Source organism: Geotrypetes seraphini, chromosome 15, assembly GCF_902459505.1.
Source record: "Geotrypetes seraphini chromosome 15, aGeoSer1.1, whole genome shotgun sequence".
In the NCBI taxonomy this organism is placed as follows: domain Eukaryota; kingdom Metazoa; phylum Chordata; class Amphibia; order Gymnophiona; family Dermophiidae; genus Geotrypetes; species Geotrypetes seraphini.
The window spans coordinates 30,608,833-30,633,960 of record NC_047098.1 but is presented as its reverse complement, the minus strand read 5'-3'; the positions used below and the strand labels follow the sequence as shown (position 1 = coordinate 30,633,960).

Genomic DNA, 25,128 nt, shown 5'->3' with positions numbered 1-25,128 from the left:
AGTTTTAAGGGTACAATTTTTAAATGATTACTTCATTTATTTGTTTAAGGGACAAAGGGAAAAATGGTCTAACATAGGATGCGCTGAAGCATTCTGCATTTGTTTTGCCATTTCAGCTTGCTAAGCATGCAGTATTTATTTTTCTGTGGGTTTCTTGGGGGGGGGGGGGTTGTCAGGAGTAGAGAATGAGTGTAGAAGTACTGTTCAGCTACCGTGCTGACATTAGCATGGTAATGGAATAACCCTGACTTAATGCGGGAGCCCTTAGCGCCTCCTAAATAGGACACAATAAGTGCTCTTGCTTTCATTTTGTAAAAGCCGTGTACTAATGCTAACAGCACACAGCCAGATATTCAACAGATGGGAAAATGCACAGCTTAGTAAAAGGACCCAAGTTCTACAACTCCCATATTACCCATGTGAATAAATAAGTGCCCATAAACTTAATACTAGTTGCAGCAATAATTGCAACAAAATACTTCTGATAATTTGATATCAGTCTTTCATATTGCTGTTGATAAATCTTAGCCCATTATTCTTTGCAGAATTGCTTTAATTCAGACACATTTGTAGGTTTTTGTGCATGAGCTCCTTATTTTCAGGTTCTGCTGCAGCATCTTTTGAGTTCAAGCCAAGTTTTTAACTAGGCTTAGCCAAAACTCTTAATTTCATTTAAGAACATAAGAATTGCCGCTTCAGGGTCAGACCAGTGGTCCATCATGTCCAGCAGTCCACTCACGTGGCAGCCCTTAGGTCAAAGACCAGTGCCCTATTTGAGTCTAGCCTTACTTGCATATGTTCTGTTCCAGTAGGAACTTATCCAACCTTGTCTTGAATCTCTGAAGGGCGCTTTCCCCTATAACAGCCTCCAGAAGAGCGTTCCAGATTTCTACCACTCTCTGGGTGAAGAAGAACTTCCTTATGTTTGTAAAGAATCTTTTCCCTTCTAACTTTAGCGAGTGTCCTCTCGTTCTCTTCACCTTAGAGAGGGTGAACAATCTCTCTTTCTCTACTAAGTCAATTCCCTTCAATATCTTGAATGTTTCGATCATGTCCCTTCTCAGTCTTCTCTTCTCAAGGGAGAAGAGGCCCAGTTTCTCTAGCCTCTCGTTGTATGGCAACTCCCTCAGTCCCTTAACCATTTTTGTCGCTCTTCTCTGGACCCTTTCAAGTAGTACTATGTGCTTTTTCATGTATGGCGACCAGTGTTGGATATAGTATTTCAGGTGGGGACGTACCATGGCTTGGTATAACGGCATGATAACCTTTTCAGATCTATTTGTGATCCCCTTCTTAATCATTCCTAGCATTCTGTTTGCCCTTTTTGCTGCCACCATGCATTGTGCGAACGGTTTCATTGACTTATCTACAAGAACTCCCAAGTCTTTCCTGGGAGCTCTCTTCGAGTATAGCTCCGGACATCCTGTATTCATGCATATGATTTTTGTTATCGACATGAGTAGTATAATGGGTACACCTCATGTCAAACTGATTGACAGGTGAGATAAGATAAGGATCGACCAATCAGCGTTCACTTCTGGGTTAAGCCCCGCCCATTGTCCTGCCTTAGTCTCCGCCCATGGCCCCGCCCTAGTCTCCGCCCATGGCCCCGCTCCTCCCATAGGAATGAATGGTGGTAGCCCCGCCCATGGCCACACCCCCGCCCATGGCCCCACCCCACCCTTCACCTAAGCCCCGCCCCTCCCATAGGAATGAATGGTGGTAGCCCCGCCCATGGCCACACCCCTGCCCATGGCCCCGCCCCTGTCCCCACCCCTCAAGCCACGCCCCCACCCATGACCACGCCCCCTCATGCCCCGCCCCCGGAAATGCACTTTTGATGACATCACCGGAAATGGGGGCGTGTTTAACCCCGAAAATACGCTTTCTGATGACATCACCGGAAATGGGAGTGCCTGCCCCCTACCGGAAATGCGCTTTTCTGATGACATAGGCGGAAATTGGGTAAATGACGCGGCGGAAATGCGCTTTTCTGAACACGTAGGCGGAAGTAGGGTAAATGACGCGGCGGAAATGCGCTTTTCTGAACACGTAGGCGGAAATAGGGAAACAGACTCAGTCAAAACCCCCACCCAGAAAAGAAGCGTCTTTATTTTAACAGTTTTTAGTTAAAAGACAGGGTTTAAGAGCTCACAGATAGAGCAGAGCACAAAACAAAAGGCATTCACAAAATCTTTCCTGTTTTTAAAGCAGAGTAGGGGCAGAAACAAACGAGAAAAAAAAAAAAAAAGTTGCATTTGCTTTTAACACCCTTTTCAGTAGGAATTCTGAGCTAATGGTTAATGGGTCAGCTCCCCTATTGTCATGGTAACAGCTGATAAGACCCTTGCAACACCCCTCCCCCTGATAAAACCAAGGGGAGAGATGTGGAAGTGTGTTTAAACATGTCTGAACTTGTCCCGGCCCCTACTGTTGTCTTAACAATCTGAAAAAAAAACAAAAAACACAAAAGCAGATGTCACCTAACAGGGCTCTGTTAAAAAAGGCAAAAGTCTTTATTGAAGCAAATTTATTATGATCCACACGCGGCAGGAAGCTATGGAGGCATTAACCCTCTACTTCAAGCGGCTAAAAAGAGTGATATAACAGCCCGGAGAAAAGATGTGGTGGATTGGGTCACCGGTCAAAACGCATACAATTTACACAGACCGGGTAGTATCCATTTAAAAAGAAATAAAACAACAGACAGTGGCAAAGTGACTTAGTCAACATGTCAGCCTTTGCCCCCCTTATAACAACGGTTACAAATACATCTTAACGGTAATAGATAACCTGTCAAAATATGCACGGGTCGTTTCTTTAAAAACAAAAACCGGTCGTGAAGTTACCGAAGCCTTTGAAACAATATTTAATTTAGGGCGTACATCTGAAAAACTTCAAACAGACAAGGGTAAAGAATTTTGTGACCCATAATGATGTTAAAGCAGCTGTAGTGGAAAGATTTAACAGGACTTTAAAATCCATAATACCTTTACTTACCAAGACGTCCTACAGGCTATGGTGTACATCCGTATGGGCACGCGTTTCCGGTTGCCGCGCGGCGGCACACGTACGGCACAAAGGAAACATAAGTTTAACCCCCACCCTGACAGGTAACACCCCCGGAAATACGCTTTCTGGTGACATCACAGGAAAAGGGAGTGCCTGCCCCCGACAGGAAATGCGCTTTTCTGATGACATAGGCGGAAATTGGGTAAATGAAGCGACGGAGATAACACAGGAGCAGTAAAGGATACCGTAAATGAAACTGTAAGGACAGCCAAGAGTAGAAGGTCCAAAAAGGTAACACGAAGGGAACTTAGATGTATGTATACAAATGCTAGAAGTCTAGGAAACAAAATGGGAGAACTAGAGACGATAGCAAGACATGAGAACATGGATATCATTGGCATAACAGAAACATGGTGGAATGAAGAAAACAAATGGGACACAGTACTACAGGGATACAAACTATATAGAAGGGATCGAGAAGGGCAGAAAGGTGGAGGTATTGCCCTATATGTTAAGGAAGGAATAGATTCTGTTGGAATGATTACAACAGACAGGAAAGAGAAGCTGGAGTCCCTCTGGATCAAAATTCCTGGTCACAATGGCGCAGATACAAAAATTGGCCTTTACTATCGTCCCCCAGGACAGGCGGAGGTCACTGACTCAGAAATGATGGAGGAAATCAAACAAGTATGCAAGACAGGCAATGTAGTTATATTGGGAGACTTCAATTTCCCAGGAATAGACTGGAAACTAGGAGCCTCCAACTGCGGCAAGGAGGCCAAGTTCCTGGAGGTGCTAGGGGATTGCTTCCTGGAGCAAATGGTAAAAGAGCCGACAAGAGGCGACGCCACCTTGGACTTGGTCCTAAATGGTCTCACCGGACCGATAACAGAAGTAGAAGTCATGGTTCCACTGGGAACGAGTGATCACAATGTAATCAACTTTAAACTTGACATCGGGAAAGGGAAACATGCCAAAACCTTAACCACCACCTTAAACTTTAAAAAGGGTAAATACGATTGCATGAGAGCCATGGTAACAAAACGACTCGAGAAGATGGTGGACAAACTTGAAACAGTAGACCAGGCATGGTGCCTATTGAAAAATACTATTGCAGAAGCACAAGATCTCTACATTCCGAGGATTTCCAAAGATCGGAGAACTAAAGGCAAAGGAGAACCAGCATGGCTTACCATACAGGTGAAGGAAGCCATAAAAGAAAAGAAGGACTCTTTCAAAAAATGGAAATGCACGAAGACAACCGAAGCCTGGAACAAACATAAAGATGAACAGAAGAAATGTCACAAGGCAGGTGAGGGATGCAAAACAGGACTATGAGGAAAAAATAGCCCGGGAGGCCAAAAACTTCAAGCCCTTCTTTAGATACGTGAAAGGGAAAAAACCTGCAAAAGAGGCAGTGGGACCCTTGGACGACATGGGAAGAAAAGGGTACATCAAGGAAGATAAACAAATCGCAGACAAACTAAATTCCTTCTTTGCGTCTGTCTTTACGAAGGAGGACACCTCAACAATACCTGAAGTGGAGAAACTGTTTACAGGAGAAATAAAGGACAGCCTCACCACAGTTGAAGTGAACTTAGATCAGATATACTACCAGATCGACAAACTTAAAAGTGACAAATCCCCTGGACCGGATGAAATTCACCCGAGAGTCTTGAAGGAATTGAAGGTCGAAATCGGAGAGTTACTGCAAAAACTTGCAAACCTGTCAATCAGAACTGGTCAGATACCAGACGACTGGAGGAAAGCGAACGTCACGCCAATTTTCAAAAAAGGATCGAGAGGAGAACCGGGCAACTATAGACCTGTGAGTCTTACATCTGTCCCCGGCAAGATGATTGAATCACTGATCAAGGATAGCATAGTTCAGCACTTGGACACACATGACTTGATGAAACCCAGTCAACATGGATTCAGGAAAGGGAAATCGTGTTTGACGAATTTACTCCAATTCTTTGAGACCGTGAACGAGCAAATTGATAGTGGAAAGCCGGTGGACATAATATACTTGGACTTCCAGAAAGCATTTGACAAAGTTCCACACAAAAGACTTCTTAGGAAACTACAAAGCCATGGCATAGAGGGAGATATACAAAGATGGATAGGCAAATGGCTGGAAAACAGGAAGCAGAGAGTGGGCATAAATGGGAAGTTCTCCGACTGGGAGAAAGTGACTAGTGGTGTACCCCAAGGCTCGGTACTTGGGCCGATCCTTTTTAATATTTATATCAATGACCTGGAAAACGGAACATCCAGTGAGATCATCAAGTTTGCAGACGACACAAAACTCTGCCGGGCAATCAGATCGCAGGAGGACAGTGAGGAACTCCAGAGCGACTTGTGTCGGTTAGAAAAATGGGCGGAGAAATGGCAGATGAAGTTCAACGTGGAGAAATGCAAGGTAATGCATTTAGGCAGTAAAAATAAGGAATACGAGTACAGAATGTCAGGTGCAACTCTGGGAAAAAGTGAACAAGAAAGGGATCTGGGTGTACTGATAGATAGGACCCTGAAGCCGTCGGCACAATGCGCGGCAGCGGCAAATAAGGCAAATAGAATGTTGGGCATGATAAAGAAAGGAATCTCGAGTAGATCGGAGAAAGTTATAATGCCGCTTTATAGGGCAATGGTCAGACCCCACTTGGAATACTGCGTCCAACATTGGTCTCCCTACTTAAAGAAGGATATAAAACTGCTGGAGAGGGTGCAGAGACGAGCAACTAAACTAGTGAAGGGTATGGAGAAACTGGAATATGAGGATCGACTTAAAACACTGGGATTGTTCTCCCTTGAGAAAAGGAGACTGCGTGGGGATATGATCGAAACCTTCAAAATACTGAAAGGAATCGACAAAATAGAGCAGAAAAAACTATTTACATTGTCCAATTTGACACGGACAAGAGGACATGAAATGAAGCTAAGGGGGGGCAAGTTCAGGACTAATATCAGGAAGTTCTGCTTCACACAGAGAGTGGTTGACATCTGGAATACTCTCCCAGGGGAGATTATTGCGGAATCGACAGTCCTAGGCTTCAAAAGCAAACTAGATGCATATCTCCTTGAGAGAGGCATATAAAGATATGGTTGGCTATAAAATAAACAAATATATAGGGCAGTAGTATGTATCTTTATAAGGCAAAAAATCTAGAAACTTTCAAAGCATATAGCCTTATTTAGAGCTTAAATACATTCATTTATGACCTCAGCAGTACAAACTGTGAGAGGAGTTTCATTCACAGTATACTTTGCACTAAAGTCGTCATCGGTCAGAGGTTTCTATCAAATCTTATTAGTTGGTTCATTTTAGTTTATTATTCTTTATTTTTCAAGATAAATTAGAACAAAATACTCATCTCTTTATCAGAGCATAGCAGGGGTACTTCACCGACATAGGCTATGTTTCGCCTCCTAGGGCTTTATCAAGGTAATCCCCTGATAAAAAAGAGAGAGATATATATCGTAGTTAATATCTTAGAACATATATTCTACAGTTCATATCAACCACTCTCAGAGGTAACATTTCTAACTCATATAAAGTAGTTGAGAGTAAAAATATAAGAATTAAGTCTTAAAGCAATAATTTGTTAGATACCTTTAGTATGCCGATTCCATATGCGCTGCCGTCAATAGGGTTTGGTTCAGGCAGAGCAACATGGCCGCGGCGTTTTTTATACAAATTAAGAGCGTCATGATCTCATAGTTACGCATCCTATCAGCATCCAGAATCGGTCCCGGGAGTATTTTAAACCAGTGTCATCCATTCGACTTCCGCATTCAAGCCATTAGGTTTAACAGTATTAAGAGTATATATCATTCTTTGTTCCTTAAAATTCAGACGTTCGATATAATTTCCTCCCTCCCACCCCACATTAATATGGTCAATAATTCTCCATTTTAGATCGGTAATTTTATGTTTCTGAGTTTGCCAGTGTTGTACAAGAGGTGCTTCTAGACTCCCGGTATTTATTTTAGATTTATGTTCGGTAAGTCTTATCATAATTTTTCGACTTGTTCTTCCCACGTATACTAAATCGCATGGACATTGGATCACATAGATTACATGAGTACTACTACAAGAGGTATTCATCTTAGATTTAAACTTCCTATTAGTACCTGGGTGAGTCCATTCAGGGCCCACTAGCGCTTGAGCACACCATTGGCATTGTCCGCAGATTTCGTGAGTAAACTGTTGGTCAGTTTCAATAGTTTTATTTTTGTCTTCAAATTTATATAGGGACAAAAATTCCCCTATAGTTTGTCCTCTTTTATATGACACAATAGGGTGTTCAGCAAAACAGGAATGGAGCTGGACTATTGGCCAATGTAATTTTAAAGTTTGAAAAAATCTATTGCTAAGATCATTAAAGGGGAGCACACATATCAAAGTTTCATCTACCTCATTAGCTATCTTTTCTTTAATCAGTAGGGATCTCTGAGCGTATTTTGCACGGAGGTATGCTTTCTTAACAGATTTTTTAGGATAAAGCCTTTCGTAAAACCTCTGAGACAATATGTGGGCTTGCTTATTAAATTCTTCATGATCTGAGCAAATCCGTCGGATTTAAGCGCGATGAACGCGACTACCAACAAGACAGGGTTTATACTTGGATGAAGAAGACTATGGGCAAACCTGCCATTTCTAAAGAGAAAACGACTGCTAAAACAACGAATAAGCAAGTAGCTTTTGAAGAATCATCAGGGACTTCTGATATAAGTAGTGAAGATGGGAGTGATTCCTTAAGACCTCAAGGATCTATAGAAAACGTAGACAACATACAACGACAAACAGAACAATCGAAAGGAAGAGGGAGACAAATGCAGAAACCAAAAGAGCCCCATGGACCAACTGTGCGAACACGGACAAACCAGCGGTATCAACAATCATAAATATTTCATCTACTTCCCTTTCTTCTTTTCAGACCCAGGTCTTACAATATGGCTTAGGGTTTATTCCTACTACTACATATGATCCGTTCCGTATGAGAATAGCCTTCTTTAAATTTTTTCGGAAATTACAACTGAAGGTCTTCTTTGCAGAAAACCCTTCTACTACAGATATTTCAATTCTGAAAAATGAGTCCAGATGGTGCCCTCCAGGACCGATGCCGCCTTTCTTAACTACCTATCGAGACTTAGTGCTTAAAGATTTGGAAATAATGGAAAAAACCTATTATTCTATATATAGGGAGTTTAACCTTTCAAAAAATGAAGCTACTGCTCTTAAAGAATTGCAAAACAATTCTGATATATTGATATTACGAGCAGATAAAGGGGGTGCTATTACTCTCTGGGATAGATCTGATTACCATAGAGAAGCTATGAGACAATTGAGTGATACTATAGCTTATCTAAAAACCAATGAGAATCCAGTGAATCACTTGAAAATGGAGATTAAAGAGATAGTGGAGGAAGGTCTAGGAAGAAAAATGATTACGAAGAAAGAAGCTCAGTTTCTTATTGAACCGTATCCTTCTACTCCGAAGCTGTACCTTCTCCCTAAAATCCATAAAGATCTATGTAAACCACCAGGACGCCCAATTGTTTCTACAAAACATTCCATCTTAGAACCACTATCTAAATTTGTAGATTACTTTCTGAGGCCAGAGGTACAGAAAGCTCCCTCCTACTTAAAAGACTCAGCGCATCTGCTAAGAATTCTTGATACTTTAACTAATGCTTCTGAAATTACATATCTAGTAACTCTTGATATTACCTCCCTTTATACCCAAATCCCTCAAACTGCTGCGCTACAAATAGTAGAGGAAATCCTAAAGAACAGAGATTTAGGTAGATTTAAAAAAGACTGGCTTATGAAACTTGCTACTCTTGTAGTTAAATCTAATTATTTCTGGTATCATGGTGATTATTATTACCAAACTCAAGGAGTTGCGATGGGGGCAACAATGGCCCCCTCTGTAGCCAATTTATATGTTTCGAAGTTTGAAATAGATTATATATATTCATCAACATACTTCCAGAATGTTAAACTGTGGAAGCGGTACTTGGATGACATTCTGTTTTTCTGGGGCGGATCATATGAAGATTTAGAGAATTTCCTTAAATGGATTAATACTTTGGACCCTTATCTTATCTTCACGATGTCAGCCCACCCTACTAGAATAGCATATTTGGACCTGCTGATAACGAAAGATCAATCTATTAGAACTACTCTATATAGAAAAGATGTTGAACGGAATAACTTTTTGCATTTTGCAAGCTATCATCCATACTTTTTGAAATTCAACATCCCTGTGAGTCAGTTCTTAAGGATCCGACGGATTTGCTCAGATCATGAAGAATTTAATAAGCAAGCCCACATATTGTCTCAGAGGTTTTACGAAAGGCTTTATCCTAAAAAATCTGTTAAGAAAGCATACCTCCGTGCAAAATACGCTCAGAGATCCCTACTGATTAAAGAAAAGATAGCTAATGAGGTAGATGAAACTTTGATATGTGTGCTCCCCTTTAATGATCTTAGCAATAGATTTTTTCAAACTTTAAAATTACATTGGCCAATAGTCCAGCTCCATTCCTGTTTTGCTGAACACCCTATTGTGTCATATAAAAGAGGACAAACTATAGGGGAATTTTTGTCCCTATATAAATTTGAAGACAAAAATAAAACTATTGAAACTGACCAACAGTTTACTCACGAAATCTGCGGACAATGCCAATGGTGTGCTCAAGCGCTAGTGGGCCCTGAATGGACTCACCCAGGTACTAATAGGAAGTTTAAATCTAAGATGAATACCTCTTGTAGTAGTACTCATGTAATCTATGTGATCCAATGTCCATGCGATTTAGTATACGTGGGAAGAACAAGTCGAAAAATTATGATAAGACTTACCGAACATAAATCTAAAATAAATACCGGGAGTCTAGAAGCACCTCTTGTACAACACTGGCAAACTCAGAAACATAAAATTACCGATCTAAAATGGAGAATTATTGACCATATTAATGTGGGGTGGGAGGGAGGAAATTATATCGAACGTCTGAATTTTAAGGAACAAAGAATGATATATACTCTTAATACTGTTAAACCTAATGGCTTGAATGCGGAAGTCGAATGGATGACACTGGTTTAAAATACTCCCGGGACCGATTCTGGATGCTGATAGGATGCGTAACTATGAGATCATGACGCTCTTAATTTGTATAAAAAACGCCGCGGCCATGTTGCTCTGCCTGAACCAAACCCTATTGACGGCAGCGCATATGGAATCGGCATACTAAAGGTATCTAACAAATTATTGCTTTAAGACTTAATTCTTATATTTTTACTCTCAACTACTTTATATGAGTTAGAAATGTTACCTCTGAGAGTGGTTGATATGAACTGTAGAATATATGTTCTAAGATATTAACTACGATATATATCTCTCTCTTTTTTATCAGGGGATTACCTTGATAAAGCCCTAGGAGGCGAAACATAGCCTATGTCGGTGAAGTACCCCTGCTATGCTCTGATAAAGAGATGAGTATTTTGTTCTAATTTATCTTGAAAAATAAAGAATAATAAACTAAAATGAACCAACTAATAAGATTTGATAGAAACCTCTGACCGATGACGACTTTAGTGCAAAGTATACTGTGAATGAAACTCCTCTCACAGTTTGTACTGCTGAGGTCATAAATGAATGTATTTAAGCTCTAAATAAGGCTATATGCTTTGAAAGTGGCTATAAAATAAGCCAGGTGTATACCTAGCAGGGCCTCCGCGTGTGCGGATCGCCGGACTTGATGGACCGAAGGTCTGATCCGGAGATGGCGCTTCTTATGTTCTTATGTTATGTTCTTATGTTCTTATATGCGCTTTTCTGAACACGTAGGCGGAAATAGGGAAACAGACTTAGTCAAAACCCCCCACCCAGAAAAGAAGCGTCTTTATTTTAACAGTTTTTAGTTAAAAGACAGGGTTTAAGAGCTCACAGATAGAGCAGATCACAAAACAAAAGCAGATGTCACCTAACAGGGCTCTGTTAAAAAGGCAAAAGTCTTTATTGAAGCAAATTTATTATGATCCACACGCGGCAGGAAGCTATGGAGGCATTAACCCTCTACTTCAAGCGGCTAAAAAGAGTGATATAACAGTCCGGAGAAAAGATGTGGTGGATTGGGTCACCGGTCAATCAGTTTGACATGAGGTGTACCCATTATACTACTGACATGCAACACCTTGCATTTATCCACGTTGAACCTCATTTGCCATTTCGCGGCCCATTCCTCAAACATATTTATGTCTCTTTGTAGGTCTTCGCAATCCTATGTCCTCACTATTCTGAATAATTTTGTATTGTCTGCAAATTTAATCACCTCATTCGTCGTGCCAATTTCTCCTTGCATTTGTGTGCTGGATCATTGACTTGCAGCATAAACCATTTGTGCTTCAGCTTCAATTCACAGACAGATGACTGGACATTTTCCTTAAGAATCTTCTGGTACAGCACAGAATTCCTTCAATGGCACATTTTCCAGGTGCTGAGGCAGCAAAACATCCCCACACCATCAGACTCCCACACCGTGTTTGACTTTTGGTATGATGTTCTTATAGGTGCAGTTTCCCCAATAGTGTTGTGCCAGGGCATGTGGATGTTCTTTTTCTGGAATGCTGTGTTTTGCTTTTATCCAGACTTACTGGGACCTGTGTTAAAAGAGTTCTACTTTTGACTTGTCTTTCCATAGAATATTATCTCAAAAGTCTTGGGAATCATCTAGGTGTCTCTTTGCAAATGTGAGGCAAGCACTGATGTTACTCTTAGAAAGTAGCAGTTTCCTCATAGGGATGCTTCAACATTGAGGTCTCCCACACCCTGACATCTGGTACAGCAGACTGCTTCAATGCAATATTTCTTTGGATATTGGTATAGGCACCATCTCTCCAGGAGGAGATCTAGGATATGCTCAGACAAGAGCTTTCTGGGCTACTGCAGATACAGTCTTCATAGGCTTTAAAAGCTTTCATTCCTGCCTCAGCCCAGCCTGAGGGCAAATCTAAGCATTGATTAAGGACATTGCCTCCTACCCATGACTTTCTAATTATCTCAGAAGTTTTTCATGAGGTACTTTGTCAAATAACTTTTGAAAATGCAAATACACAATATCAACTGGCTCACTTTTATCCACATGTTCACTCACTCCAAAGAAATGCAGCAGATCGGTGAGGCAAGATTTCTCTTGACTAAATCCATGTTAGCTTTTCTCATTAATCCATGCTTATGTTCTGTCATTTTGTTCTTTATAATAGATTCTACCATTTTGCCCAGCACTGATGTCAGACTCACTGGTCTATAATTTCCTGAATCATCTCTGGAACCCTTTTTAAAAATCGGTGTCACATTGGCCACTCTCCAGTCTTCTGGTGCTTTGCTGGATTTTAAAGAAAAATTACTAACAATAGCTCTGCAAGTTCATTTATCAGTTCTGTCAGTACTCTGGTATGGCCATCTGGTCCAGGTGATTTGCTACTGTTTAGTTTGTCAAATTGAGCCATTACATCTTCCAGTGTTACAGAGATTTGTTTGAGTTCTCTGGTTCATCAGAATTTCTGACACTTTTCATAGGGTCACGAAAGTAGCTTTATAACTGAGAGAATTTCCTGTTAGTCCAGGTAGCTCCTAAAAAGATAGAGACAATGTATAGAATTCAGAAGTGTCTAGGCATTCATTAGTTGTGGAATCTGCTCTCAAATGATCACTCAGATCACAATCTCACACTTCTGCTCCTCCAGGCAGAGAAGATAGGTTTTTGGTCTCTTTTGGCAAATGCATTTTTCTCAATCATCTATGTCAGGCATGTCTAACAGGTAGATCGCGATCTACCTTTAGATTGCGGAGGGGTCACAAGTAGATCTCCAGCCCCAATTGGCTCCATCTCTCTAGCAGCTCGCCCCGTCGCTAGGAGAGAGCTCGTGCCTGCAGGTCATCTGCCAAGGTTTGCTGCTGATGTTGATCCTTTGCCTGTCTTTTTTCCCTGCCTGTGGGAATCTTGCCTGTGGGTGTATTGGGAGTGGGTGCTTGTTGTTTTCATGCCAATAGTTTATGGGTACCCCAGGGGGCTACTACCTGTGCCTTGTGACAATACGCCACAGGCCCGGCATCATACCTGCTCTCTTGCCTCTCAGAATCACCCATTCCTGCCCCCGCCCAACACCCCTTAGAAGTGTGTTATATACCGTATTAGTTGTGTCATGTGTTGGTCGTTGGTAGCATTATAGTTTGCTTTCATTAAACACTTTTGGGCAGACACAACAAAGTGTCAAGAATTTGGTGATTTTGGTGGGCTTTTCCAATTTTGTTCTAACTTGCCTATGCCTTGCTTTTGAATTGGTTCAAACCACTGTGACTTTTGCTTGCTTCTGCAATTTTATTTCTCCTTGCCTTTGTGTTGATTCTACACTGTGTGCAGAATTTATTAAATCGTGTGTGGTGATGTTTGAACTTGTTTGCGGCATCACTTTCAAAATTGTTTGTGGAAGATCACTTCAAAGAGGACTTTTCAATCTTACTCTTGATGAAGGGGCAGTGGAAATCATTTTGCACACAAATGTAAGGTGACTAAGTAGGCACAAATTTCTTCAAAGATTTTGTGATTTGCTGAATGAAATAAGAAATTTTTTTGAAAGAGAGAGGAGATGACCAAGCAGCGTTGGAAGATGAAGAGTGGTTATGTGATCTGGCATTTCTCGCTGACTTTACAGGCGAACTAAGTGATATTAACCTTGAACTACAAGGTAAAAACAAATGCATTGGCGAGATGAGTACAGTTTCATCCTACAAGAGCAAATTTGAGCTAATGATGACTGACCATGCAAACAACACTTTTGATCATTTTCCTAATATGCAGGACCATCTGGGACAATATCCAAATTTTGTTTTTCAGAACGAGAAGTATGTGACAGAAATCTGTTCTGTTATTCAGGAATTTGAAAATAGATTCTGTGACTTCCAAAAAATTGGAACAGTTGTGGAGTACTTGTCATACCCATTCAAAGTAGATGTGGACATTAAAGAAACTGCAGTTGCTATCAGTAAAAATTACTCATTGAACAAACCATCTCTTGAAAACGAAATATTAACCCTTAAAAATGACATTTTTCTCAAGACCCGTGCTGAGCAAGAATCATTTTAGAAGCTAGTGCCTAGAGACAAATTTCCCAACTTGAGAAGATACAGTGAAGCTGTACACTCCTGTTTTGGTTCAACTTATTTGTGTGAATCTGCATTTTTGCATCTGAAAATGACAGAGTACATAATGTTCCAACATGACAAATGAACATCTCCAGGATTCCCTGGGAATGGCCCTCACGCAATATTCACCCAACTTCAAAAAGCTGGTAGATGAAATGCAGGCTCAGATGCCTCACTAATGAGCCAAGAGTGAAATATTAAAGATTGTGCAAGATCAACCTGGATCAATACTCAATCTAAATTTAACACAAATTACTCAATAAAACTTTAAGAAAAAAATGTATTTTCCATTTCCCCTCACAGTTCTTACTGGATCTTCCTCTCTCTGTTTTGTTTTTGCTTAATTTGCTTAACATCCAAGTAAATGACAGAAGGTTCATTAAAATGGGGGGGGGGGGAGAATCCTTCAACTTTATTGGGTTAAAATTTAATTTGAAACTTAATTTTCATAGTGGTAGATCACTGGCACTTTTGGCCGGAAAAAGTAGATCACGACCTGTTTGAAGTTGGGACATGTCTGATCTATGCTCATCAACAGGGAAAAATGCTTGAGTACCTGATTGTAACAACCGCTTAGATAACCTTGATAGGCGGTATATAAAATCCTAATAAACTTAAACTTAAACTTACCAATTCTACATCTCCATTTATTTTAAATCTTTACTTCAAACATCTGTCGGAGTTTGAGGAATTCCTCCCTCCAGTTATACTAAAACAATTCAACAATTATCTAAGAACTTGTTTACTACAAGAATGTATGTGGCTAGACTTGCTAGAGGAACTTTTGATGCATTTGATGTTTCTTCCTACACATCTGCAGTGACAATTGCAATGCGTTGCTTGGCCTGGCTTAGTGTATCTGATCTGGAAATTTCAGTACACCTTTCCAATGTTCCTTATAAGGGCGATAACCTGTTTAGGAATAAAATTGAGGCGTAGAAGATAAGATCAAACAATACAGAGATACTATGACCACTTTATCTAAACCACAAAACTCTCAATCTTCTTCGTCTAGAAGATATTCTGCCTCAACCACATACTTATATTACTGTGACACCAAATTGCATTACAGTCAGCCATCATCATCATCTAGGCTTCATGCTCAGTGACCTCATGCAAGGCAACAAAGGACACAGAAATCACAAACTCAGTCCAAACAGCAATCTTCCTTTTAACTCCTTTCTAGAGAGCATTGCCAACATTTCCCTGCTTCTTCCTCACAGTCTTCCTAATGGAGGCAAATTAATCTACTTCCATTAATGTTGGACTCTTATAACAAGAGATCAGTGGATGCTTCAGGTCATCACTTAGAGCTATACCTTACTCTTGAGCAGAAAACTCCAAAACACCCACCAAAATTGTCTCCTTCCAACTCCCTCCAGAAGACCCTCCTTTACAGAGAGCTCATGGTCCTTCTCCAGCTAAACACAATAGAACTTGCTCCTCTATAGGAGAGGGGCTAGGGCAGGGGTGTCCAATGTCGGTCCTCGAGGGCCGCAATCCAGTCGGGTTTTCAGGATTTCCCCAATGAATATGCATTGAAAGCAGTGCATGCACATAGATCTCATGCATATTCATTGGGGAAATCCTGAAAACCCGACTGGATTGCGGCCCTCGAGGACCGACATTGGACACCCCTGGGCTAGGGGTTCTATTCAAAGTATTTCCTGATACCAAAAAAGACCAGAGGCCTTCAACCAATTATAGACCTCCAATGCCTCAATAAATACTTCTTGAAGGAGATGTGAATCCTATCTCTACTGGAAAAAGGGCGATTTATTTTTCTCTTTGGATCTCAGAAACTTACATATCTATCCTGCCTGCTCACAGAAAGTACTTTTGCGTTTACATTGGATCTCGACATTTCCAATACAAAGTCTTGCCCGTTAAACTGGCTTCGGTCCCTTATGTCTTCATGAAATGCCTGGTGATAGTGGTACACACTCACTAGCACACAGGTAAAATACTAATTAGAGGGTATATCTTCAAATAATCAAATAGCTTCACAAACACATTGTGTTGGATGGTTTCTTCATTTATTGGGGGGACAGATTCCTCTACATGTTTCCTCCAATACCTCTCGCCTGAATTATTTTTGTTTTGCTTTATTTCTACATATTATCTGAAAGAGAAGAAGGACTTGTAGAGCTTAGTAGTTTGTATGGTTAGACCGACTAGATAAGTCATATGGTAGTGTTTACCACTCATTTTCTGACTGCAGGCCTGCCAAGATGCATTTTAATGACATGCCTGTGTACTTCCAGTCCAGTGTGTGCAACCCTGTTTGGGGTCATGATTTTCAGTTTGGATGCCCTGCCATGTGGCCTTTGACTGGATTTATCTTCTGTGTTCCTGTGTGATATCACTTAAAGTAGATGGCAATGATGGGAGAAAAAAAGGCAAAGAGGCTTATCCATTTTGCAAAGTTGTTTCTGTCCCAGTTGCCAGGTATAGAGCCTAGCCGCTTGTAGGATATTTATTTATTTATTTATTTCTTCTATTTGTGCGCCGCACATACCTATACAAGCTCTTGGTGACATTACAGAGGAAGGGGTTAGGGAGGACAACGGAGGGCAAGAAGATACAGGAGGAGAAGAGGATACACAAGTGATTAGATGTCAAATAGATGAGTTTTCAGTTTCTTCCGGAATTTGGTGTGGTTAGGTTCCATCCTGGTCATTTCAGTAAGGTCATTCTAAGTTTTTACCCCTCATCTAAAGTATCATTTGTCATCTTGCTCAATCTCCAGTCTATCAGTGCTGTACTTGTATTATGGCATGAGGTCACCTCTCCTTCCTTTGGTGCTCTTACTGGTAGATTGGTGTGTGATGAATAACTACAAAATGCTTGTTAAATAACTAAATTACTGACTAGTATTGCACTCCATTTTTAAATGCCAGGCATCCAGTGCTTCAAATATCTCTGCTGGAAGTGACTGCAGTAATGGTATGTTACATAGAAATAGGTTTGGGATACTGGATCATACCTATCTATCACATTTACATTTTTCCTGTTAGTACACTATGCCTGAACTGATTTTATTGGAAGGATTGGCGCTACCTGGACAACATTTCTTTGTTCTGGTTAGTTCTTTCTGTGTAGTGAGCACTTATTTTTCTGCCTGTTTCAGTTGTATCGTTTTCTTGTGACTGATGGTGCAATATAGTGTGTTGACATGGTTTCTGCTGCATTGAACCTTTTGGTGTCATGGATAGTAACATAGGCCCCCTTTTATCAAGCCACAGTAGAGTGTTTTAGTGCAGGTAAATGCTGCGATGCGCATAGGAATTGAATGAGTGTTGGAGCATTTACCTCACTGGCCTGCCCTAAAACACTCTATTGTGACTTGATAAAAGGGGGCCATAGTAAATAATAACAGATGAGAGTCCAGCATGACCTGATCACTAGGGGTAGTTTTCTATATGCGATATATATTTACCTTTTTTAAAATTTAATAGGATAATTGTTTCTTCTCTTATAATGTGGGCTTGTTCAATATACAGTAGTTGTGAAATATGACCTTTTATTATTGGAGGTTATTATTTTTAGATTATTACAATTGATTTTCTTTACATTACATTTGTGACTTATATTCCACCTTAACCTTGCAGTTCTAGGCGTATTACAAAAGAGGGAAGCTGGACATTACCAGGAGAGTTGCAGAGTAAGGTACTAGTTACGGGAATAGAGATAAATTACGGTACTGTGTTAGTTTGTCCTGACAAATTTTCTGAATAGCAGGGTTTTTATTTCCCTTTGGAGGATTTTGTAATCAGGTGCTGTTATCAGTAAGTTGGAGAGGTAGTGGTCAAGTTTCGCTGCCTGTGTTGCTAGGCCATCGTACATCTTTTTGCGCATTGTGCCTTTGATTGGGGGGTGAGTAAATGGAGTTCTTCTTGGCCTGGTTGAGTTGTTCTGCATGAGGCGTTTGAGGTAGGTGGGGGAAGCACCATTTAGGGCTTTGAATAGAAGACAGTAAAATTTGAATAATTTTCGTGCTTGCATAGGGAGCCAGTGTGAGTCTAGGTATGCAGTGGAGACGTAGTCATATTTATTTAATGTTTTGTATGGTCTGTAATTGTTTTATCATATCTGCGGGGCATGGTAGATACAGGACGTTGCAGTAGTCTAGAAGTCCCAGGATAGGGATTGGACCAGGAGTTGGAATTGTTCCTTTCGAAGAATTAACTTTGTAGATTTTATAAAATTCTAAATTTGATTAAAAGAAACCCCCCAAAAGCAATCAGCCAGCATGGTCCATCCAGAATACCTAGAAAGATGACCAGGTTTGCATTTGCTGCTTTATGCTGATTACCCTCCCTCCCTCTTTTTTTTTTAAATTTCTTTTCATTTGTTGGAATGATTTGTTTCCTTTAATGGAATGTATTATTTCCTCTCTTGTATTAGAAAATTGTTCCGGCATGGAGTTTACGCACTAGAGATCAGCTCTGCCTTTTGAGTCACCAGAAAATAATGTTTTCGGTTCAGGGCCCTATTTGTTGGAACAGGTTTTCTATGGATCTTAAGCAAGCAGCTTTGGTTTTACAGTTTAGAAAACAGCTGAAAATATCTCTATTCTTGCGTGCTTTTGCAATCAGTAACAGCAAGTAATGAACCAGCAGCCAAGTCTCAGTCAAGTAACAGCAATTAAGTATTTCTGTTTGTGTTGTTTATTGTCGGTAGTATTGTTATATGTTTGATGGTTGCATTGTAATATGTTTATTGTATTATGTTCCTTTGCTGTCTTATTGATATATATGTTGTATGTGATGGTTGTAATTTGTTATTTCTCATTTGGATGTCTTATTGTTCTCCGCATAAATAAATATAAAATAAAAACTTAACTGTGAAACTTTAGCCTGCATTTTACCAGGTTTACTAACTTTCCAAGTTTATTTAGACTTTTACCCCATCTATCATGCACATTGTCTGGGTGGCTTACATAGCATAGTAGGAGACTGGAGAGGGAGCAAGAAGGGAATGAGGGTATGAATTAGAATGTCTGAAAAGAAAGAAGGAGGGAAAACACATAGGTCAGGCTTGTTAGCATCACCAGAGTAAAATAAGTGTCAGCTGTAGTTATCAGAGCAATCTTAAATTGCTGAAGGGAGGAGGAGAATCTAAGGTTGAAGAGTAGACTATTCTAGAATTCGGAGCCTTGCACAGAAAAGATTGAGCAACAAGTAGCATTGTAAGTGAGTATATGAAAGAAATTTTTGTAGAACACTTTTTATGCATTCCACTCTCCAAGGGATCCATTCTGTTGCTAATTTTCATGTCATCCACCCAAAGACATACTTTTTCTTCTAACCCTTCAGCAATATTTTTCACAAAAACAAAACAGAATTGGCCCTAGATGGATCACTGAGGCAGTCCACTACTCGCCTTTCTTTCAAGCAAGCAAGTTCCAATGCCACAACCCTCATTTCTGATCCAGTTAACCATTTTGGATCCTGTTCTGAAGCTGCTCAGTTTATTCATGAGTCTTCTTTGAGGAACAGTTCCAAAGGTACTGCTGAAATCACATCAAGCACATCTCCTCAATCCAATTATTTTGTCACCCGGTCAAAGAAATCATGATCTACATTTGCCTTGGATCTTGCATCCCATTGGATTCTTCTGTAATAGGTTCTTGGGTGCTATATAGTGTTAACATGTTCTTTTTTTACATTTGGTCATTCAGTACAATATAGGAGCTTACATGATTTACTTTAATTTTAGAATTTATACTTTGCTTTCTAGTAAATATCATATATTAATGCAAAAAAATCAATATATTACAACTAAAATACATAAAACAATTTTATTATCAACTTTCTATGGAATAAGAACCAAGACCCAATTTCCAATTCCAATAGCTAAGTTTTAAAAGATGCCTAAACTTCTTATGCTCCAAAGTATTGCAAAGCTCCACAGTTTTAGGACAGTTGTGGGTGATGCCTTCTTTGTTTAGATGACTGAATCTGTCCTACTGCAATTGCATTGAGCAAGGCCTCTTTATCTGATCTTAATCTTTTTGGCTAGAGGAGTAGCCTAGTGGTTAGAGCAGCTGCCTCAGCACCCTGAGGTTATGAGTTCGATTCCCACTGCATTCCCTTGTAACTCTGGACAAGTCACTTAATACTTCATTGCCCCGTGTAAACTGCTTTGATTATGTAAACCCCACAGAAAAAGCGGCATATCAAGTCCCAACCCCATCCCCTTATCCCTTACCAGCTTAAGCAAGACTGAAAATAAGGTAGCACAACTATTCCATCCCCCTGAAAGCTAGAAGTCGAGATTAAAATGTTAAATTTAACACAATTTCACTGTATTGCTGTGGATGGGGTGAAAATTCTTTCTCTCTTAGGACCTTGAAAGGCAGTCTAGAAAGTCCAGCGATAAAATATAAAAATGTTAATTCTGTTCTGAAAATATTTTGGTACATGTTTCCAGTGTCAAGTTTGTCTCTCCTCAGAATGCCTGTCTGAAGATTGCCGATCTGTGATCCAGGAACAGGCCACAACTCTGGGGCTTTCCATGTTCTCGCTGCTGGTGAAAAGATGTACCGGCTTACTGAAGGACCTGGAAAAAGGTAGGGTAGAAATGTGTGAGAAGAAGCTTAGGAAAAGAAAGCCTAAGGGATGGGGAGGCACTGAGGGATTGCATGGAGGTGGATGCAGCACCTAAGTGAAGGGAGGGATCAGATAGGGAACATGAGAGGTGTGAGTGCAAAGCTGGAGAGCATATGTAATCATTTTCCAATAGGGTTTTACTTGTGTCAATCCTTTTCCTTCTCAGATCATCGGGGAATAGCAATGGAGCGGGAGACAACATACGTGAAAGTGTCTTCCTTCTTGCCGGATCTGAAGGAGCTACTTCCCAGTGTGAAAGTGTGGTCCGACTGGATGCTTGGTTACCCAGACACATGGAACCCTCCTCCCACCTGTCTTCTGTTATCCAAAGAGTAGGTGTCTTGCTCCATCTGCCTGTCTTGCCTTCACTCTTAGTTTCTAGGATTTGTTCTTCCTCCATTCTGTTTGCATTTCTCACTCTACTTCTTTACTCCTTTACTTTTCTTCTCTTTGCCCTTCTTCATATGCATCATTTTCCTCTGTTCCTGCTGTTCCTTTGCTTCTGTGTCTCCTTTTCCTCCTTCTCATTTCCTTTGTGTTTTGCTTTGGCTTAGTCTCTACTGTTTGTGTTACATTTCTATTTGGTTATTAAAAACAATGTAACTATGTTCTGCTATTAAGGAACAAAACAATACAAACTTCAAATGGTATTATATTCACAAAATATGAAACTATTGAAAACCATTTGCACAATATCAAAAATGGACACTACTTCTATATTCTAACTTTTTAATTAGATTCACTGCTTAAATAATTGGATTTAATAGTATAACTGTTGACTTTTAATCACATTACATTAATTAACTTCTAATGGGGACAAGCCTCAGACTTGGGAGAACATGTTTCCCAAAATGGGATTATTTAAAGAGAGAAACACATTCCTCTCATATCTTATCTGCTATTAAGGAAGGCACATTTTAGCATGCAGGGCTTTGAATTTTAGTTTTTGTAACCCCACTTCATGGACTAGTTCCATTTTTTGAAGGAGTCTATAACCAATTTGGCTTTATATGGGTAGAAGGATAAAGCATAAGAACTAGTTGTTGACAAGTCTGCATGAAGTAGGGCTAAATAATGAAACCCCAAAAACCTTGGTTTATTGTATGTCACAATTACATGCAAATGTTTGAGTACCTCTGATCAAATTTTATATTTCATTGAATCCCTAAGTGAACAGAGACCTGTATAATTTCTACATAATGCAAATTAGATATATCTTTTTGCCAATTTTAATGCATAATTGCTATTTATTTGCTGATTTTTGCATAATAAAAATGTGGCAGGTACATATATGTTCAGCTACCCTTCAGGTTGATTCATTACTCTTTTTAAAATTAATAAAGCCCAAAAAGTTTAGTGAGGCTCTAGGACTGTCTATTATTTTTATATCTTTAAAACATTTATATCCTACCCATAAATTCAATAAGTACATTAGGCAAAAGCAATTCCATTCCAGAACAAAATAATCTGACCCTTTTGATCAACAATCATGGGCTCCTCTAGGCAGCTCTCTTAGCATTTGAAAATGGAGATAACTCATTCTTTACAAAGTAGAGGAAGGCTATAAAAAAAATTTGAAAACACTTCCACCTATCAATTTTAACTGTCAGAAATATTGTTAAAAATGAAAGCTACACGAAATGTTGAACTGTCAAGACAAGATTTGTAAATCCATGAAATTTTTCCCCTAATCTGGCCAAATCTACAAAACAAAGCCCACAAATCCTTGTCATTGACTTATTGAAAAGTGTAGCTGACACTAGGGTAGTTGTCCATAGGTCCACAGTAAAGTATTATGTATACATTAACTGCATGGGAGCCTTGTCAGAAATGTCATCTAAAATTTACAAAAGAAAACCTGGATAAACGTGAAGCATTTTGAAATAAAGTGCTTCGGACTATTCAACCACAGCCACACATGATGCACTTGGAAAGACAGGAATGAAGCATTTGAGGAAAAAAACACCTCGCCAACTATTTTGCACAGAGGTGAATCTCTTTTGTTTTGGGGATAAGGGCAGCCATTAGCACAGGAAAAATTGTGTAGGTTGAAGGAAGAATGGATGCAACTAAGTATAATATCCTAGAAGCTAATGTCCCACAGACGGTAAAGAAATTGAAGCTGAAAAGAGATTGGATATTTCAGCAAGACAACAATCCCAAACATACCTAAAAATCAACCATGAAGTGCTTACAGGAAAGAAAGGTGAAAGTTTTAGAATGGCCTTTACAGTCCCCAGGCTTGAATCTTATTGAAAATCTGTGGGAAGATCTCAACCATACAGTGCATGAAAGGAGGTCTAAGAATATTTCTGAGTTAAGAGTACTGCAAGGAATAGAGAGAGAGAAAAAAAACCCAGAAGCAAACATAGAAACTCCTAGCTAACTACAGGAAATGTTTGGAAGCTATTATTTTTGCCAAGGTGATACTGACTGAAAGGGGTCTAAATATTGGTGCCTGCCATATTCTTTTAATAATTACAATCTGTTAAAATCAGAAAATAAATAGTAATTATGCATTAAAATTTACAGAAAGTGTTGTTTCACTTTTTACCATACAGTTTGACTAGAGATGCCTAGGATTCTACAAACAATTGTAACCAAGCAGGACACAGGATATAAAGGAGCCTGCATTTTTGTTGTGACATAAGTTTTGAGCTTCCTTTAAAGGCTAATTTTAATTTAGAGCCATAAGCTCTAAAACATCAGGAAAAGAGACTTGTGCTGATGTTGCTGTCATTGTTAAGGTGGTTTATTCTTGACTGAAACATGTTAAATATAGGGAAAATATTTTCAACAAGGAAAATCAAAAACCATAAAGGCCAAGAGTGAGTAACTGAGACCAGAAATGTGCCAAGTGTAAAATATCAGTCTGGGCTTTAGTATGCCTTGCATCGAGCACTCACCTCCTCAGGGCAGGAATCCCATCATTATGAAAATATGCAGGCCAGGCACAACAGACATGCCAGGAAAACAGTCTTCTGACATACATTAGAAGATGAAACCTTGTCTGTGCTAAACTGCAGAATCTATTGCAAATGGATGAATTTAAAGTCCTTTCCTTTTCAGTAAACTGCATCAAACTAGCTGGGACAAATCCTCTCTTTAAGGGCAAACTTGGAAACAGCTAAGGTTCTACTTGTATCTCTTCAGCTGCCCTTCGGCAGAAAAGGCAGGAATTTAGAAAATGGGGCTTCCATGTGGATGAAAAGTAGAAGAAATAAAATGAGGGTTGGCAGTTTGAGGCAATAAATGAGGCATTAATTAATAGTTCAGGATGGTCAGCCAAATATTTGAGACTGAAGAAGTCGCCTTTAGGAGTGTGAACAACAGAGAAATAGCTGATATTGAGACTTTTTATTTCTTTCATTTTTTAAGGACTGAGCCTCCCTCAAGCTGGGATCTGCAATATAGAAAATACTTATTTTGCTTTTTTGTACATACATAATTGATCCGATCTCTGTCTCCTGTAGAAAAAGATGAAGGCAGGCTTGCATTTAGATTTAGGCAAGGTAGACAGCTGCTTTCAGAACTAAGGGCTAGAATAAAAAAATAAAAAAACTGCGTAAAAAAACGACAGGCTGCTATCGCAGCCCTTATCGTAGCAATTTTAAAAAAGTGAGTAATTCTTCAAAAAGCACTCATGCAAATGAGGTTGGTGGAGAGTAGCGAAGACTTGCTAAATTTGCATGTGCCCATCGCTGGTTATAGTGATGGGCACATCCACAGAATAAATTACATAACAGCGGGAGAGATGCCCAATGTCTTCTGCCATCCGACACACCTCCCTTGCAGCAGGAGAGATGCCCAATCTCTCCCACCCAACTGACACCCCCCCCCTGGCAGCAGGAAAGATGTTATAAATCTGGCAATGGTATGGAGATTTCTCCTCCAAGGCAACCCTGAGCAAGTTTCCCTTTCGAGGGCAGTTTCTGTTCGGCAAAGGCTTGGATGATCAGCGTGCAAGACCGTAAGCCTAAGGCATTGCCAGATAGCAGACCCTTACCCTCAAGGGGTTCAGGGAACCCTATCTTTCATCCTCAATGGCGTTCATGTCTGTTCTATGGGGGTTCCTCGGGTACATGCTCTTCCCAATCTGCCAGGCCGTGATTCGGGGGTTCTCGACACTAGCTGGTGTCTGGGAGCCAACTGGTAATGGTCAGTTTCAGAGTTAACTGTCCAGCATAGTGTTTCAGTCACATCATATCCATCATATCCACAGTATATCACCTAAAAAGAAAGAAAAAAAATCTGAGCTGTTACACCTTCATTCTCCAAATCCAAAATCCATT

General features: G+C 40.0%; 1 protein-coding gene across 2 annotated transcripts in view; it reads left to right on the top strand.

Moving 5' to 3' along the window:
• The window catches only part of SMG6 (SMG6 nonsense mediated mRNA decay factor), a 317,581-nt gene that overhangs the window by 125,127 nt on the left and 167,326 nt on the right, over positions 1–25,128 (top strand). For both annotated transcript variants that reach the window (XM_033921220.1, XM_033921221.1), the window contains exons 12-13: positions 20,680–20,796; positions 21,003–21,168. In XM_033921220.1, coding sequence (XP_033777111.1) covers positions 20,680–20,796; positions 21,003–21,168 — 283 coding nt within the window. The remainder of the gene's footprint in view (positions 1–20,679; positions 20,797–21,002; positions 21,169–25,128) is intronic.